The sequence below is a fragment of the Rattus rattus genome, chromosome 11 (genome assembly GCF_011064425.1).
Source record: "Rattus rattus isolate New Zealand chromosome 11, Rrattus_CSIRO_v1, whole genome shotgun sequence".
In the NCBI taxonomy this organism is placed as follows: domain Eukaryota; kingdom Metazoa; phylum Chordata; class Mammalia; order Rodentia; family Muridae; genus Rattus; species Rattus rattus.
Window position 1 is genome coordinate 24,417,317 of NC_046164.1, and position 16,247 is coordinate 24,433,563.

The 16,247-nt window shown below is 40.5% G+C and overlaps 1 protein-coding gene across 3 annotated transcripts in view; it reads left to right on the forward strand.

Annotated features, from left to right (window-relative positions):
* Nucleotides 1-853: 853 nt before the first annotated feature.
* Slc30a9 (solute carrier family 30 member 9) overlaps nt 854-16,247 on the forward strand; it is a 52,421-nt gene continuing 37,027 nt past the window's right edge. For 2 of the 3 annotated variants that reach the window (XM_032917161.1, XM_032917162.1), the window contains exons 1-2: nt 854-1,102; nt 9,750-9,917. In XM_032917161.1, coding sequence (XP_032773052.1) covers nt 1,000-1,102; nt 9,750-9,917 — 271 coding nt within the window. In that variant the 5' untranslated portion in view covers nt 854-999. Of the gene's footprint in view, nt 1,103-1,251; nt 1,500-9,749; nt 9,918-16,247 lie in introns of those variants that run through there. The other variant, XM_032917163.1, reaches the window with a different exon arrangement.

Here is a 16,247-nt window from a genome sequence, read left to right on the forward strand (position 1 = left end):
GGAGTCAGACCATAATACATTTATCCAAATAGCTGCAAGAGCTTTTCACTAGAGCCTAGGACCTGATAGCCATGAGCTTTTGACCTGCTTAACCTTACCAGAGGTGGATTCCTTCCCCCCGCCTGGGAAGGGAGTCTCAAGTCCACTCAAAGTGGTTGGTTTCCCTGTTTATTGATTTGCACTAACTTTCCATTAAAATTTTTATTTTGTAGTACTTTCGCTAAGCGATTTAGACTCATCTGTAAAACAAGTGGTCAAGCATTCCATTCCCTTCTATTTATTTGGTCAGGCAGGTATTAACTTAGCCCCTGGAATATAGTAGCATAAAACTGCACAGGATTCACTATCCATATATCTAATCTCTATTCCGGGGAACAATAACTTCAGTAGTGGAATTTTGAAAAAAAGTGTACAGGACAACCAAGTTAATTATAGTTAGGGTGGACAAAGAATGCTTAAGCTAAGAGCTGAGCGAACCTGACATGGGATAGTTAAAACAGGCGAATGTGTTCAGGTTTCTTTCTCTCTGGGACCAGGCTATTTGAAAATTGCTCCATTTTCGCGGGCGACTTCTAGTTTTACGCGGGCCTCTAAGAAGCTGAGGTTGAGTGATCAGCAAGGCGACCACGGTGTTGGACAGAGCGGTGCCGAGGGTTCAAAAGGAACGGGGACAGAGACTTAAACCCTGCTTTCTCTTCCTACTTCCCACAGCCCGGAGTCCCGCAGCGCTTCGGAAGACTGTCTCCCAGGATGGGACACGGACTTCCAAATGTCAATCACTCGGTACAGATCTGTTCTGGCCATAAACACCGCCCCCAGCTGGCATATTTCGTCATTTCCGCCGTCGCGCCGCACTACCACGACTTCCGGGTCGCCGAGGCCTCCGGCCGCGGCGTACACATCCGTGTTCGCTGGGGTCCAGTCTATGGAGTCAGTTGGCACGGCAGGCAGCTCGGAGGCAGGAGGCGGTGACCGAGTTGGGGCCTCTGCCCCGCCAGGATGTTTCCGGGCTTGGCCGCCGCCGCTGCGGCGCACAGGTGCAGCTGGGCGGCGCTGTGCAGGCTCGGTGGCGGCCGGGCAGTAGCCCGCGGCCGCAGCCAGGGTGAGTGACAGACCGGTGGAGGCCGCGCCTGGCCTCGGCAGTTGGCCATCCTGCCCTTCTCCAATCCAGAGCCTTACGGTCTCGCAAGGTCCTCACAGGTGGCCCCCGCAAGCCGCGGCTACAGAGCCCCTGCGGGGGCCAGCCGGCGTAGGGACACCCTGAGGCGGACCTCCAGACCCGGGAAGGTCTTAAGGCGCATCGCGGTGACCCAGGGTGACCCAAACAGGCCGTGGGAAATGGCGGATTCCACCAACTTGAAGGGTCCCTTGAGTTCGCCGCCGCAGTTCTGCTGCTGCTTAGGTTGAGTGAGATACTCCTGCGCTGTTCTTTTCCTTAGTGCCGTCTCGTTTTCCTAAATGTCCCTAAATCAAAGAGGATGTCACATATGGATCTTAAGGTGAAGGCTTCTCACAGTTATCGAATGTGCATAGTTTGGGAACAGGAAACCCACAGAACTTTTTAGTTATATCGAACAATGCTTTTGGTGAAACAAGTGTCTTCTGAAACTAAACCTGGGCGCGGAGCGTGATTGAGAGTTTTCATCTTCTTCAGCATCGCTTTCTCAGTCAGATTAAAGTTGTTGGAGAGTTTCTAAAGTAGCATCAAACTCTGTAAGTTCTATTTAGGTTCACCTCCCTTGTTCCCATAGCTTGACACGTCATAGCGTGACGCGGAGGACTCATAGCAGAGCCCAGAAGGAGAGGACAGGACCAAATCCACCAACAACTCGATCCCCCAGATTCTTGGGATTTGCAAAGAGTGTTTCTCAAACATTTAGCCTTCAGAAACTTTGAGTGGAAGGCAAAAGCTTCAGCTTTTTGATAAAGGTTTTTGATAAAAGCTGTAATAGACTCCTGTGCTGATCTGAAAAGATAGAATATATTCATACCTTATTAAAAACTGGCTCCTGAGGTTGCAAATGAATTGATTTCAATAACACTGTTTTGATTTGTTGTTGTCAGTGACAGAGTACTGTAGCTAGTTTTCCCATAGTGGCAGTATGCCTGACTGTCTTAGGAACAGAATGAATCGTCTGTTTCTCTATTCTAGAACTCCATGTAAACTTCGGCCTATTACACAGAAATTCATAGAGTGGTTGTTAAATGTTGTGCCCTGTCATTGTTGGTGAAGTGAGTTGCAGTAGTGTAATTTGAATTCTTATTCTGGGTAGCTGTCACCAGGCTCTTTGTCTCATTCTGCGCAGCTCAGAGAGTAGCTACCTGTCTCTCCATTTAGGACGACTTTGCAGAGTTCTTTAAGATGTTTATTATTACAAAAAGATTATATTTTTACACTTAACAGCCTTTTAGATTTAAAACATCACCTTTGTGGAAGTTACTTTTAGTATTTGAAAACACAGTCAAAACTATGGTTAAATTTAAAAATCATTTGGAGAAAGTGTGCTAGTTAAGTTGGATGCATACCACAAGAAAAACTATCTGAAGCTGGTTTTTTGTTTTGTTTGTGTTAGTTTGTTTTTGTTTGGGGAGGGGGAGTTGGGTATCCAAAGCCAGATGATTTTCTTTGAGAAGAAATAAAGTTTAGTTTCTGCTTCTAGAATGCTTACCTGTCTAGTTAAGTCTTCTAAAGGATAAACAGAGGAGGTCAGGTGTGGCAGTCCATGCCTTTAGTCTCAGCAGAGGCAGGATTTCTGAGTTTGAGGCCATCCTGGTCTACAGAATGAGTTTCAGGACAGCTAGGGCTACAAAGAAAAACCCCATATCAAAAAACAAAATGACAAAAAAGAATAAACAGGAGGAACCCACTGACTGATATAAATAAAGATGAGAAACCTCTGTGAAGCCAAAGAAAACGACAGTATTCAAGAGCCAGGCCACCTCATGCAGTTTTGCATTGTGTGGTAGCCGTATTTTAAAAAGTAAAAGTAGGTAATATACTTTAGCTAGTATATTAAAATATTCTGGCATATAATTTTTTTAAAGAATATTAAGGTGTTTCCCATTTTGTGCTGTCTTCAGAATGCAGTGTGTGTTTCACACAGCCCATTAGTGTGGACTAAGCACATCACTATGGCCGTCGGAGAGTATATATACAGTACAGTAACGGGCCAGGGAGATGACTGAAGGTTAATGAATACATGCAGAGACAGTAATGTTCTACAGACATTAAAACCTTTGTTTCTCAACAATGTATGTTTAAAGCATTTTACTGCTCACTGACTATCTTGCATTGGCTAAGTTTACTCCTTTTCATTCAAAGATTTCTGTTGTTTGTTTGTGTGTGTGCATGTAAGTATATACACATGTATGTGCCAGTATGTGTGTACATGGGAGACAACAGAGGGCATTTAATCACGTGGAGCTAGAATTATTGGCATATGCAGTACTTAGCTGCTAAGCCATATTTTTATCCTCTTAAGATTTTCTTCATGATGATATGATACTCTTTATGGGAGATGCAGGAACTCTCTTGTACTGATTGGCAGCAGAACTGAACACTGTTTTAGGAGGAGGTAGTTATTCTCTGTGTAAAAGGAACTTTAAGAGGTTTGTGCCCTGTGACCTAACAATTGCATTTAAAATAATTTACATAAATAATGTGTATCTTAGTTCACTACTAATACATTGGAAACTTATTTGCAGTTAAAGTATTTATATTATGTTAGATGCTTTTATTGATTTTACCTCCCTCCCCATCTTTTTGAGACAGGGTCTTAACATTTAATGCCTAGGTCAGCCTAGTGACCTCGATCTTGTGGTCCTCCTTCCTCTATCCCCAAGTCTTGGAATCCTAGGCTATTTTTACCTTTTCTTAGCAAATGTCAAAGTAATTAAGCAAGACAGTAGAGCTGTCATCCAAGTTGTAGCGCAGGGAGTTGTCAGTGTGTGCTTTGTTCCCTTTTTCAAAAAAACAAAGTGAGGGTAGCCTTCTTTATGCTGTGCATTAAAACCATATCATATCAGTCACATTCTCCTGGACTGGGCCACACTATCTTGCTTACACCTTTGCTTGCTAGATGAGGTGACAGGATTACCTGGAGTGTTGGCTAGCAGAAGGATACCAGTAAACCGGGGCTACTGAGTGTTAATATTGCACAGACTCATAATTTGACAGTGCTGTTAATAAGATCTGTTATAAAATAAATTGTTCTAACATTTTTATGTGTATAAATGTTTTGCCTACATGTATATATGTGCTTTACAAGTGTGCAGTGCTCATGGAAGCAAGAAGAGAGTATGGGTTCCCCTGGAATTAGAGTTGTAGAAGATTGTCAGCTGCCATGCGGCTGCAGGGAATTGAACCCAGGTCCTCTGGAAGTGTTCTTAACCACTGAACCATCTTGTCAGTCCCCATTAAGATTGTTTTTTTTTTTCTTTAAGATTTATTTATTTTATTTATATGAGTACACTGTACCTGTCTGCAGGTACATCAAAAAAGGTATTTGATCCATTACAGATGGTTGTGAACCACCATGTAGCTATTGAGATTTGAACTCAGGACCTCTAGAAGAGTAGTCCGTGCTCTTAACCACTGAGCCATCTCTCCAGTCCCCCATTAAAATCTTAATGAAGCTCCAGATAGCTTATTGGTAGATAAGTTTTTAGTTTCTATATGGTATACTTTTTGGGTTTTTTGTTTGTTTTGTTCTTTTTTTTTTTGAGACAGAGTCTCTGCACAGCCCTAGCTGTCCTGGAACTCACTGAATAGACCAGACTGGCCTTGAACTCAGGGATCTGCTTGCCTTTGCCTCCTGAATGCTAGGATTAAAGCAATGCACCACCACACCTAGCCTATTATGCACATTTTTAAAATAAAGAAAAGTAAGGTAAAAATTACCTATAATCAGGTAGATTATCAAATACATTTTTAGTGGTTGAAATCATATTGAGTTAGAGTCCCTTTTTCGTGTAATGTAAAGTGGGAATTTTTCCTCATCTAGCAAGCAAAGGTTTGCTGTTGTTTTTTTTAATTCTCTCATATATTACATTCCAACAACAGTTTCCCATCCCTTTCCTTTTCCCAATCTCCACTCCCGTCTTCCCCTTTCCCTCAGATCCACCCATCTTATGCCTCCCTTCAGAAAATAACAGGTCTCCCATGGACATCAACCGAACAGACGTAAGAAGCTACAATAAGACCAGGCACATAGCATCACACCAAGGCTGGATAAGGCCACCTGGTAGAAGGAAAAGGGTCCCATAAGCAAGCAAAAGGGTCAGGGACAGCCCCACTGCACGGTTAGGACTCCCTCATGAACGTTGTGCTCCTCAGCCATAACAGATCTACAGAGGACCTAGGTCAGACCCTCCTGGCCCCCTGACCTGTGAGTCCCCATGAGTCCCAGTTGATTGATTGGAGCAGCCAGCATTCTTAATCATGGAGCCGTCCTTCCAACCATGCAGTTACTCTGATTTATAGTCAGTGCTTTCACATTTGGAGGGAAGAAACTACTGGAATTGTCTCCTAGGTAAGGGGACTGATATGGAGATGACAGACTACAACCTTAACTCAAGTCCTAACCTTAGCCGGGAACAAACCCAAACCCAGGATGTCCGTTTGTTTGTCTCTAGTGCAGATGAAGCATACGTAATAGACTGAATTGTCAGTTTGCAGGGGAGAGAATAGATTGCTTTTGTTATTCTTAGTTTCACACGAAAGCCATATTTTATTTGAAAGCTGAGTAAATAAGGAGTAGATGACAAGTTCGATTAGAGAGAGGGCAAGCAGTAAACAGTAGCAGTGGTTATTAGTCACAGAAGCAGAGTAAAAGCCGAGACTTGTGACTGGCCCTGACTGTCTGTCTGAGTAAGCTGGTAACATGCTGGTAGCTGCAACTTAGATGCACCAGCCTTGGGTGTGCGGCAGTGAGAAATCCCTGTTCAGGCTGACAGAGCAGTAAGTGGCAAACGAAAGACTAATGTTCCATGCATAGCTAATTTCAGATGTCACCTTGAAGGAAGGGTGCTAAGATTAGGAAATATGTTTTACTATATTTCTGTCAACTGGAGTTAATGAATTCAGCAATCCACCCTGTAAGTGATTGATTATGTATTCCATTGCTGGGTTAGAATTATATTGGTGTCATTGAGTCCCATGTGGGCCCATGTAGTTTTTATTTTCAGCCTATAAGCAGTCTTCAGTTGTGTATTAATGCTAACGGTATGCTGAAAGCTGTTGATACCTGAAATACTATTGAAATTCAGAACTAAAGGATGTTTCCAGACAGCTAGCAAGGGAGCTGAGAGATGACTGTATAGTATTAGAAAGATCTGGAGACCTCTACTGGCCAGAAATAAGGCCATTTGAGCATCACTCAACTCAGTGACTGAATTGGAATGAAATATACAGCAAACCATCCTTAAATCTGGAATTGCAGTGGTACCTGCAAGCTAAAACCATGCCACCTCTGCAGTGTGCCAGGCAACACACATACATTTGGAGAGTTGGTGCACTAAGGCCTGAGGCTGACTTAAACTGTACTATTGAAGAAGTAATCATATTAGAAGGCTACAGCTTTAAAACTGCCCAATGAGTAAAGGTTTCTAGTATTCAATAGCAATAGACATTGTCATAAATAAAGGGAAAATTAGATGCTAGATGAGTTTTTTCTTTTACTGTGATCATGACCAAACCCGGGGTCCAGAATTCTGCTGCTGAGGTGCAATCCCAGCCCAGAGTAAGCAACCCTCACAGAGACTTGGTCTCCACTTCCATGGTGTTTCCTCATCAACTGAGTTCACAAAAAGCCTCTGTACTCACTGACATACAGTATGCGTGGAGTAGGCTAGACACTGCTATGGGAATTCAAGAAATAAAATTCAGACTGGAAAACTACCAGGGCAGAAACTCAAATGAACAGCTTAGTTTATTAATATTCAAAGAATGTAAATTGAAAATTTAAGTATATTGTGTAGCTTTAAAAATGGTTCAAAGAGATCTCAAGCTCAGTATGTGGACCTGGATTGGGTCTATTCACATAGAAATGAAAAATCATGTTTGTGACCACTAGTTAAAGACTTTTTTCGGGCTGGAGAGACGGCTCAGTGGTTAAGAGCACTGACTGCTCTTCCAGAGGTCCTGAGTTCAATTCCCAGCAACCACATGGTGGCTCACAACCATCTATAAAGGGATCTGATGCCCTCTTCTGGTGTGTCTGAGACAGCTACAGTGTACTGATGCATAAAATAAATGAATAAATCTTTAAAAAAAGACTTTTTTCTTTTTTTAGAAAGTTGTTATTGTTATTGTTACTGTGTGACTGTCTGAGTGTGTGTGGAGGTATAAGAGCATGTGTGCCATGGCATACTTGTGGACGTTAGGGGACAACATTCTTGAGCTGGTTCTTAGTGCTTTTTCCCATTGAGCCAGCCCTCCCTCCCTCCCTTCCTCATTGTCTCCCTCTCTCTCAGTGGTGCTAAGGTTTACTGTTCAGATTTAGGGATGGGAGGAATGCTAAACCTTGAGGTTACAAACATTTGGCTCTAAATACACATTTTTGGATGTTTTTAGGGAAATACAAATTATCTCCGTAGGCAATTTTGACTTTATCAGTATTGCTGAAAATTTTGTTTTGATTCTTAGTCAGCAGGAAAGGCAAACTAGGTCCCAAGGTTTTTGTCCCTTTTCATGAGCCCTTAATTTATCATCCTCATCCTCATTAATTATTTTTAGTACGGGGTTTCACCATGCAGCCTTAGCTGGCCTAGAACTTGGTATGTAGACCAGGCTGGCCTCACACTCACTGTCTCTGCCTCACTGAGTGCTGGGATTAATGGTATGTGCCACTGTTCCCTGCGCTCATGTGCCCTGATTCCCCTTTGTATTTTCTTAGTCTTCCTATTTTGCCTCAAGAATAACAGTGGCCACAGTGAAGAAGACAGGTTTGGTATGTCACATGCTTCATGTGCAAGAACCCTCTACTGTTACTTCTCTCATTTAGCTACTGTTTATTTTTTAAAAAGATTTATTTATATGTAAGTAGACTATTGCTCTCTTCACACACACCAGAAGAGGGCATTGGATACCATTACAGATGACTATGAGCCACCATGTGGTTGCTGGGAATTGAACTCAGGACCTCTGGACGAGCAATCAGTGCTCTTAACCACTGAGCCATCTCTTCAGTCCCTCATTTAGCTTTTAGAAATAGATGCACATAACCAAAACCACGTTGGACCCTCGTCAATTTTCCAAATAGACTAAAGAATACATTGACAGCAGGAAGTTCCTTTTCCCCCACCCCCCAAATAAATGAGCAGCCTATAGCTTGACTGAGTATTTCTGTTTCCTTGAACCCCTCATGCTTCCCAGTTATCTGCAGGTCTCACAGTGACTTTTATTCCTGCCAGAGTCTCTGAGCCACAAGAAAAGGCTTTTCTTTATTTTACAAGTCTTCTTCCTGCAGAGGACATACATCAGTTAATGTTTTGGAAATTCAGTTCTCAGCAGTTGGACATTGTGCCCTTCTGCCCCCTATGGTGCCAAGGCCCTATCAACTGAGCTGTGGCCCCTGACCAAGTGTCAGGTCTTCAGTGCTCACTCAGTGCCCACCCACTCACTCTTGAGAAAACTGAATTATCTCTAATGATATGGTTGGTTTCATACAAAACCTTACAAAGTACAGATTTTGTCTAAATAGTTCTTGAGTTCTTTGAAAAACTGGAAATCTGAGTATACAAAGTAGTACATAAAAAGTCAGGAGAGTAGTTTATTTTTCTGTCACTTCAGTACAATTGTGGAATCTCTTTTCCTTCTGTGTCAGTCCAGTAAAGCCACTGTCAACCAAGATGCAACAGCTGAAGTGCTTTGTGTCTCTCATTCTCTCAAAGGTTCCATATAGGCCTGGAGAGATGGCTCAGTGGTTAAGAGCACTGGCTGTTCTTCCAGAGATTCTGAGTTCGAGTCCCAGCAGCCTATCTGTAATGAGCAGCTCACAACCATCTGTAATGGCATCTGCTGCCCTCTTCTGGTGTCTGAAGACAGCTACACTGTGCTCGTATACATTAAATAGATAATAAATAATTAAAAAATAATTTAAAAAAGAAATATAAAAAGAATCAGAGAACAGGGATGTCTACTAATAGGATTTATTTATTTGTTGTACTTATTTGTTTGTTTAAAGACATCTTTTTTAAAAGACTTATTTATTTTTATAAATATGTATTTTGTGCATATGTATACTTTTCCTGCATGTACATCTGCACTCCAGAAGAGAGCACCAGACCAGCCTTCATGCTTTCATGTTGGTGCTGGGAATTGAACTTAAGACCTTCAGAAGAGAAGTGAGTGCTCTTAACCACTGAGCCGTCTCTCCAGCCCCAAGATTCACTTTTTGATTGTTATATGACAGGACTAAATCTCCAGCTTGTGAGAAGACGTGGATAATTTTAAGTAGGAAGACCTTTTGACTGTCTTATATCCAGATTCTGCTATTCTAAGAATACATTATACCAGCTTTTTAAAAAATGCAACCAGCATACAAAATAAGAGAGTGTCTGTTATGTACTATGTACTACCTTTTGGAAAACTGAAATGAAAATTTTGCTTGATTTCATATATATTTTTAAAGTTTGGATATCAATATAAATATAAGGGAAAATGAGATATTTGATTCCTGTATTACTAAGGAAATTCAAGCATGTGATTTGTTAAATGTTTGAGATTAAAGTGACTTTTTTTCCCTTAGGATGGAAGAATTTAATGACATTTGAAAGCTTTACATACATGATTCCCAGCATTCACCCGCAAATATCTGTTCTAAATCAAGTCAAGTTGTACTCTACGAATGTCCAGAAAGGAGGGCAGGGCTCACAAACTCCGAGAACTGACAAAGCCCCACCGCTTACGCAAGCAGGTGTGTATGTACTTGCTCAAAGTTTGTATACTTTTCCTCTACACTGGGGAAGTGGAAAATGACTTACTTCTCTAATTACAGTACGTGCCTATAAAACCATCTGAACTGGGGGCGGGGGGGGGCTTGTATAGCAAGCAGTGACCAATAGATGGAAGGTAAGGGCCAGTTCCTGAGGTTATTTGACCTCCACACACGCTTGGGCACACATATATCTGCACTCACAGATACAAACAAACATGCACACATGTGCACAGATACAGACTTAAGCTTGTTTGCATAGTTTGTAAGCATTGTTTACTCTGTTGTGTATGTGATTCTTTTTTCATCCTAATGGTGTTTCCATACTTTTTTTTTTTTTTTATTCTTTTTTTCAGAGCTGGGGATCGAACCCAGGGCCTTGCGCTTCCTAGGCAAGCGCTCTACCACTGAGCTAAATCCCCAACCCCGTTTCCATACATTTTAAACCTTGCTAGGGCTTCGTGATCTGTTTTGTCACAAAATTTGGTCTCTACGATTATGGCACGAAGCTTAGAGTCTAAGTTTTCGCTTTCCCATTTGAAAAGTTTTTCTGAGTGGCCCCAATGTATTTGAAAATATGTGTAGCTTTGATTTCTTGGGTCAGAGTTTATATTCGTATAGATCTATATAGTACTTTAAAAATCTTTAAAAATAGTATCTATAATTTCCATGTTTATAGGGAAGTTAGATATTCTATTATTACTTCAAAGGCCAAAGATGATTAATGTTTAAGTTCCTTTGATAAATACAAAGACCTTAGAATGCCTTAACTCTGACAAATTGTTCTCAACTGATGTGCTATTTATTGGCTAATATTTTATATCTAGTCAATTTTGTAGAACATACATTGGTGTTCTGCTTTTTGTTGTTATTTGTTTATTTCTTTTAAACCTAGGACCTCATACATTATTATTATTATTATTATTATTATTATTATTATTATTATTATTATTATTATTATTATTTGTGTGTGTGTGTGTGTGTGTGTGTGTGTGTGTGTGTGTGTGTGTGTACATGGCATGTGAAGCTCAGGGAACAACTTTGTGAAGTTGGCACTCCTTCTGTCTTTGTGTGGGTTTAGAGGGTCAAATTTACATCATCAGACTTACATGAAAAGTACCTTTGCTCACTGAGACATTTTATTAGCCTGTCAGCATATTTTGTTGTTTTTTTTTAATTTATTTAATTGCATTTTTATTTACATTTCCCGGATTCCACTCCAGAAACCCTCTATCCCACCCCAACCCCTACTTCTATTAAAGTGCTCCATCACCCACCCACCCACTCCATCCCACCTCCCCACCCTGACATTCCTCTACAATGGGGCATCAAGCCTTGACAGGACCAAGGGCCTCTCCTCCCATCAATGCTCAACAAGGCCATCCTCTCCTACATACTTGGCTGGAACCATGGGTCTCTCCATGTGTTCTCTTGGGATGGTGGTTTCATCCCTGGGAGCTCTGGTGGGTCTGGTTGGTTGATATTGTGTTCTTCTTAGGGGGTTGCAAACCCCTTCAGCTACTTCAGTCCTTTCTCTAACTCCTCCATTGGGGACCCTATTCTTAGTTCAATGGTTGACTACAAGCATCTGCCTCTGTATTTGAGAGGTTCTGACAGAACCTCTCAGCAGACAGCTATATCAGGCTCCTGTCAGCATGCACTTGTTGGCGTCCACAATATTGTCTGGGTTTGGTGGCTGTCTGTGGGATGCATTCACATGTGGAGCAGTCTCTGGATGGCCTTTCAGTCTCTGCGCTACACTTTGTCCCCATATTCCCTCATGTGAGTACTTTTGTTCCCCCTTCTAAGAAGATCTGCAGCATCTACACTTTGGTCTTCCTTCTTATTGAGCTTCTTGTGGTTTGTGAATTGTATCTTGGGTATTCTGAGCTTTTGGGCTAGTATCCGCTTACCATACGTGTTTTTTTGTGACTGGGTTACCTCACTCAGGATGACATTTTCAAGTTCCTATGATATTCTCATTTGCCTAAGAATTTCATGAAGTCATTATTTTTAATAGCTGAGTAGTACTACTCCATTGTGTAGATGCACCACATTTTCTGTATCCATTCTTCTGTTGAAGGACATCTGGGTTCTTTCCAGCTTCTGGCTATTATAAATAAGGCTGCTATGAACATAGTGGAGCATGTGTCCTCGTTATATGTTGGAGCATGTTTTAGGTATATATGTCCAGGAGTAGTATATCTGGGTCCTCATGTAGTACTATGTCCAATTTTCTGAGGAGCCTCCAGACTGATTTCCAGAGTGGTTGTACCAGCTTGCAGTCCCACCAACAATGGAAGAGTATTGCTTCTCTTTCTCCACATCCTCTCCAGCATCTGCTGTCACCTGAGTTTTTGATCTTAGTCATTCTGACTGGTGTGAAGAGGAATCTGAGGGATGTTTTGATTTGCATTTTCCTGACGACTAAGGATGTTGAGCATTTCTTTAGGTGCTTCTATGCCATTCAGTATTCCTCAGTTGATAATTCCTTGTTTAGCTCTGGAGCCCATTTTTTAATAGGGTTATTTGGTTCTCTGGAGTCTTAACTTCTTGAGTTCTTTGTATATATTGGATATTAGCATCTATCAGATGTAGGATTGATAAAGATCTTTTCCCAATCTATTGGTTGCCATTTTGTCCTAAAGACAGAGTCCTTTGCCTTACAGAAGATTTGCAATTTTATGAGGTCCCATTGGTCAATTCTCAATCTTAGAGCATAAACCATTGATGTTCTGTTCAGGAAATTTTCACCTCTTGCCCACGTTCTCTTCTGTTAGTTTCAGTGTATCTGGTTTTATATGGAGGTCCAAGGTTGACTTGGACTTGATCTTTGAATGCATGATTTGCATTCTTTTACATGCTGACCTCCAGTTGAACCAGCACCGTTTGTTGGAAATTCTCTCTCTTTTCTACTGGATGGTTTTAGCTCCTTTGTCAAAATGACCATAGGTGTGTGAGTTCATTTCTGGTTCTTCAGTTCTATCCCATTGATCTACTTGCCTGTCTCTGTACCAATACCATACAGCTTTTATCACTATTGCTCTGTAATACAGCTTGAGGTCAGGGATGGTGATTCCCCTAGAAGTTTTTATTGTTGAGGATAGTTTTCACTATCCTGGGTTTTTTGTTATTCCAAATGAATTTTCTAACTCTATGAAGAATTGAGTTGGAATTTTGGTGGGGATTGCATTGAATCTGTAGATTGCTTTTGGCAAGATGACCATTTTTACTATATCAATCCTGCCAATCCATGAGCATGGGAGATCTTTCCATCTTCTCAGATCTTCTTCAATTTCTTTCTTCAGAGACTTGAAGTTCTTATCATACAGATTTTTCTCTTGCTTGGTTAGAGTCACCCCAAGGTATTTTATATTATTTGTGACTATTGTGAAGAGTGTCACTCCCCCTTCTTTCTCAGCCTGTTTATCTTTTGAGTAGAGGAAGGCTACTGATTTGTTTGAGTTAATTTTATGTCCAGCCACTTTGCTGAAGTTGTTTATCAGGCTTAGTAGTTCTCTAGTGGAACTTTTGGGATCACTTAAATATACTATCATATCATCTGCAAATAGTGGTATTTTGACTTCTTCCTTTCCAATCTGTATCCCTTTGACCTCCTTTTGTTGTCTGATTGCTCTGGCTAGTACTTCGAGTACTATATTGAATAAGTAGGGAGAAAATGGGCAGCCTTGTCTAGTCCCTGATTTTAGTGGAATTGCTTCAAGTTTCTCTTCTTGATTGCTTCAAGTTTGATGTTGGCTACTGGTTTGCTGTATATTGCTTTTACTATGCTTAAGTATGGTCCTTGAATTCCTGATGTTTCCAAATTTTTATCATGAAGAGTATTGGTATTAGGTCTTCTAGGAAGATCTGATAGTATTCAGCACTAAACTCATCTGGTTCTAGCCTTATTTTGGTTGGGAGACTTTTAATGACTGCTTCTATTTCTTTAGGAGTTATGGAACTGTTTAGATGGTTTATCTGGTCCTGATTTAACTTTGGTACCTGATATCTGTCTAGAAAATTGTCCATTTCATCCAGATTTTTTAGTTTTCTTGAGTGTAGGTTTTTATAGTAGGATCTGATTTTTTTTATTTTTGGATTTCCTTAGTTTCTGTTGTTATATCTCCCTTTTCATTTCTGATTTTGTTAATTTGGATACTGTCTCTATGCTCTCTGGCTAGTTTAGTTAGGGGTTTATAGATCTTGTTGGTTTTCTCGAAGAACCACCTCCTGGTTTTTGATTCTTTATATAGTTTGTTTATATATATATATTTTTTGTTGTTGTTGTTGTTTCTACTTGGTTGATTTCAGCCCTGAGTTTGATTATTTCCTGCAGTCTACTCTTGGGGGTATTTGCTGCTTCTTCTTTTTTTTTTTTTCTAGAGCTTTTAGGTGTGCTGTCAAGCTGCTGATACATGCTCTCTTCTGTTTCTTTCTGTAGGCACTCAGAGCTATGAGTTTTCTTCTTAGCACTGCTTTCATTGTGTCCCTTAAGTTTGGGTATGTTGTGCCTTCATTATCATTAAATTCTAAAAGTCTGTAGTTAATTTCTTCCCTCCCTCCCTCCCTCCCTTCCTCCCTCTCTCCCTCCCTCCCTCTCTCCCTCCCTCCCTCCCTCCATCCCTCCCTCCCTCCTTCCTTCCTCCCTTCCTTCCTTCCCCAAGTTATCATTGAGCAGAGCGTTGTTTATCTTCCATGTGTATGTGAACTTTCTGTCATTTTTGTTGTTATTCAAGTCCAGCCTTAGTCTGTGGTAATCTGATAGGATATATGGGATTATTTCTATCATCTTGTATCTGTTGAGGCCTGTTTTATGACTGATTATATGGTCAGTTTTGGAGAAGGTACCATGAGATACTGGGAGGGAGGTATATTCTTTTGTTTTAGGATGAAATGTTCCATAGATATCTGTTAAATCCATTTGGTTCATAACTTCTGTTATTTTCACTGTGTCTCTTTAGTTTGTGTCCATGATCTTTCCATTGATGAGAGTGAATTGTTGACGTCTCCCACTATTATTGTGTGAGGTGCAATGTGCACTTTGATTTTTAGTAAAGTTTCTTTTATGAATGTAGGTGCCCTTGCATTTGGAGTATAGATATTCAGGATTGAGAGTTCATCTTGGTGGATTTTTCCTTTGACAAGTATGAAGTGCCCTGTCTTATCTCTTTTGATAACTTTGGTTGAAAGTCAGTTTTATTTAACATTAGAATGGCTACTCCATCTTGTTTCTTGGGACCATTTGCTTGGAAACTTTTTCCAGCCTTTTACTCTGAGGTAGTGTCTGTCTTTGTCACTCAGGTACATTTCCTCTATGCAGCAAAATGCTGGGTCCTGTTTACATATCCAGTCTGTTAGTCTATGTCTTTTTATTGGGAAATTGAATCCATTCATGTTGAGAGATACTAGGGACCGATGATTGTTGTTTCCTATTATTTTTGTTGTTAGATGTGGAATTATGTTTGTGTGGCTATCTTCTTTTGGGTTAGTTGAAAGAAGATTAATTTCTTGGTTTTTCTAGGGTGTAGCTTTCCTCCTTGTGTTGGAGTTTTCCATCTATTACTCTTTGTAGGGATGGATTTGTGGAAAGATAATTGTGCAAATTTTGGTTTTGTCATGGAATATCTTAGTTTCTCCCTCGATGTTAATTGATAGTTTTGCTGTGTATAGTAGCCTGGGCTGGCATTCATGTTCTCTTAGGGTCTGTATAACATCTGCCCAGGATCTTCTAGCTTTCATAGTCTCTGTTGAAGTCTGGTTTAATTCTGATAGGTCTGCCTTTATATGTTACTGGACACTTTTCCTCTTACTGCTTTTAATATTTCTTTCTTTGTTTAGTACATTTGATGTTTTGACTATTATGACTATTTCTTTTCTGGTCCAATCTATTTAGAGTTCTGTAGACTATTTGTATGTTGATGGGCATCTCTTTCTTTAGGTTAGGGAAGTTTTCTTCTGTAATTTTGTTGAAGATATTTACTGGACCTTTAAGAATGGAATCTTCGCTCTCTTCTATACCTATGATCCTTAGGTTTGATCTTCTCATCGTGTCCTAGATTTCCTAGGACCATGGGTTTGGGTTAGGATCTTTTTGCATTTTGTATTTTTTCGGACTGCTGTACCAATGTTTTCTATGGTATATTCTGCCCCTGAGATTCTTTCTTCTATGTATTCTATTGATGATGCTTGTGTCTATGACTCCTGATCTTTCCTTGCTTTTCTATCTCCAGGGTTGTCTTCCTTTGTGATTTCTTTATTGTTTCTATTTCTATTTTTAGATCCTGGATGGTTTTATTCAGTTCTGTCACC